A 2,500-nucleotide genomic window follows, 5' to 3' on the forward strand; every position below is an offset into this window, starting at 1 on the left:
GGTATTTAACATCCAGAAAACTGCCAAATAAAATGCGTCCCAAGCAGAAATATCACAAGTACCGCCGCGTCCTGGGCCGTCGCAAGGAAAACTATAACCGAAATCCTTTTTATCTGGCATTAACTTGGAACCACGTGCATCTAAAGCACCTTTTACTAAAATCAGTGTAGTTGTATGCAAACCTAGAGCAATAGCATGATGAACCAAGAAGTCCCCAGGACCTATTGTTAAGAAGAGTGAATTACTATTCTCATTAACAGCATTCAACCAGCCCGGTAACCATATGCTTCGACCTGCATTGAATGCTGGGCCATTCGTTGAAGATAAGAGTACATCGAACCCATATGAAGTCTTACCATGAGCGGATTGTATCCATTGGGCAAATATAGGTTCAATCAAGATTTGTTTTTCCGGAGTACCAAAAGCGAGCATAACATCGTTATGAACATAAAGGCCCAAGGTATGGAACCCAAGAAACAGGCTGGCCCAACTTAAATGAGATATGATAGCTTCTTTGTGGTCTAACATTCTTGCCAATACATTATCCTCATTCTGTTCTGGATTGTAATCTCTAATGAAGAATATAGCTCCATGAGCAAAGGCTCCTGTCATGATAAACCCTGCGATGTATTGGTGATGAGTATATAACGCAGCTTGAGTAGTAAAGTCTTGTGCTATGAATGCATAAGCAGGTAAAGAGTACATGTGTTGAGCTACTAAGGAAGTAATAACCCCTAAAGAGGCTAGAGCAAGACCTAATTGAAAATGAAGCGAATTATTGATTGTGTCATAAAGACCCTTATGCCCACGCCCTAATCGACCCCCTGGAGGAATATGTGTTTCTAAAAGATCTTTGATACTGTGCCCAATCCCGAAGTTAGTTCTATACATATGACCAGCGATCAGGAAAATAAATGCAATAGCTAAATGATGATGAGCAATATCGGTCAGCCATAAACTTTGCGTTTGTGGATGAAATCCACCGAGAAGGGTTAGAATGGCAGTTCCTGTTCCTTGGGAAGTACCAAATAAATGGCTACTCGAATCAGGGTTTTGGGCATAAAGATTCCACTGACCCGTAAAAAGTGGTCCCAACCCTTGAGGATAGGGTAATACATCTAAAAAATTATTCCATCTGACGTACTGTCCCCTGGATCCTGGAATAGCGACATGAACTAAATGTCCTGTCCAAGCCAAAGAACTCACTCCGAAAAGTCCTGACAAATGATGATTTAGACGAGATTCGGCATTTTTGAACCACGAAACGCTTGGTTTCCATTTTGGTTGTAAGTGTAACCAACCCGCTATTAAGGATATAGCAGAAAGAAATAATAGAAAAAGAGCTCCAGTATAAAGATCTTCATTAGTGCGTAATCCGATTGTATACCACCACTGATAAACGCCGGAATAAGCGATATTCACTGGACCGGTAGCACCTCCTCGAGTAAAGGCTTCTACAGCTGGTTGACCAAAATGAGGATCCCAAATTGCATGAGCAATAGGTCTTACATGTAAAGGGTCTTGTATCCATGACTCAAAATTTCCTTGCCAAGCTACATGAAAGAGATTTCCGGACGTCCACAGAAAGATTATTGCTAATTGCCCAAAGTGAGAAGCAAAAATGTTCTGATAAAGACGTTCCTCAGTAATATCATCATGACTCTCGAAGTCATGTGCGGTAGCAATACCAAACCAAATACGACGAGTAGTGGGGTCCTGAGCTAAGCCTTGGCTAAACCTCGGAAATCTTAATGCCATAATGCCTTTCAAATCCTCCTAGCCATTATCCTACTGCAATAATTCTTGCTAAGAAGAATGCCCATGTTGTGGCAATTCCACCCAGAAGGTAATGGGTTACTCCTACAGCACGTCCTTGTACAATGCTCAAGGCTCTAGGCTGAGTAGCAGGAGCAACTTTTAATTTGTTATGAGCCCAAACGATGGATTCAATGAGTTCTTGCCAATAACCACGGCCACTGAATAGAAACATTAAACTGAAAGCCCAGACAAAATGAGCACCTAAGAAAAAGAGACCATATGCAGATAATGAAGAACCATAAGACTGAATTACCTGAGATGCCTGTGCCCATAAGAAATCTCGAAGCCACCCATTAATAGTAATGGAACTCTGCGCAAAGTTTCCTCCTGTAATATGAGTTACTACCCCTTGATCACTTATAGTACCCCAAACATCCGACTGCATTTTCCAACTGAAATGGAAAATAACTACGGAAATCGCATTGTACATCCAGAATAGACCTAAGAAGACATGATCCCAGGCAGATACTTGACATGTCCCCCCTCTTCCAGGTCCATCACAAGGAAAACGAAAACCAAGATTTGCTTTATCAGGTATCAAACGGGAACTGCGAGCAAATAGAACACCTTTCAGTAGTATCAATACAGTCACGTGGATCGTAAATGCATGAATATGATGGACTAAGAAGTCTGCGGTTCCTAATGGAATAGGTAACAAAGCTACTTTGCCGCCTACTGCTAC

General features: G+C 41.6%; 2 protein-coding genes across 2 annotated transcripts in view; both read right to left on the reverse strand.

Moving 5' to 3' along the window:
• The window catches only part of LOC135657582 (photosystem I P700 chlorophyll a apoprotein A2), a 2,454-nt gene extending 696 nt beyond the window's left edge, over positions 1–1,758 (reverse strand). The window contains exon 1 of the mRNA XM_065175978.1: positions 1–1,758. This exon is cut by the window's left edge and continues 696 nt beyond it. Coding sequence (XP_065032050.1) covers positions 1–1,758 — 1,758 coding nt within the window.
• Positions 1–2,500, reverse strand: part of LOC135657583 (photosystem I P700 chlorophyll a apoprotein A1) — a 9,110-nt gene that overhangs the window by 696 nt on the left and 5,914 nt on the right. Inside the window, exon 1 of the mRNA XM_065175979.1 lies at positions 1–2,500. This exon is cut by the window's left edge and continues 696 nt beyond it; it is cut by the window's right edge and continues 5,914 nt beyond it. Coding sequence (XP_065032051.1) covers positions 1,784–2,500 — 717 coding nt within the window. The 3' untranslated portion in view covers positions 1–1,783.

The sequence above is a fragment of the Musa acuminata genome, unplaced genomic scaffold (genome assembly GCF_036884655.1).
Source record: "Musa acuminata AAA Group cultivar baxijiao unplaced genomic scaffold, Cavendish_Baxijiao_AAA HiC_scaffold_279, whole genome shotgun sequence".
NCBI classification, from domain to species: domain Eukaryota; kingdom Viridiplantae; phylum Streptophyta; class Magnoliopsida; order Zingiberales; family Musaceae; genus Musa; species Musa acuminata.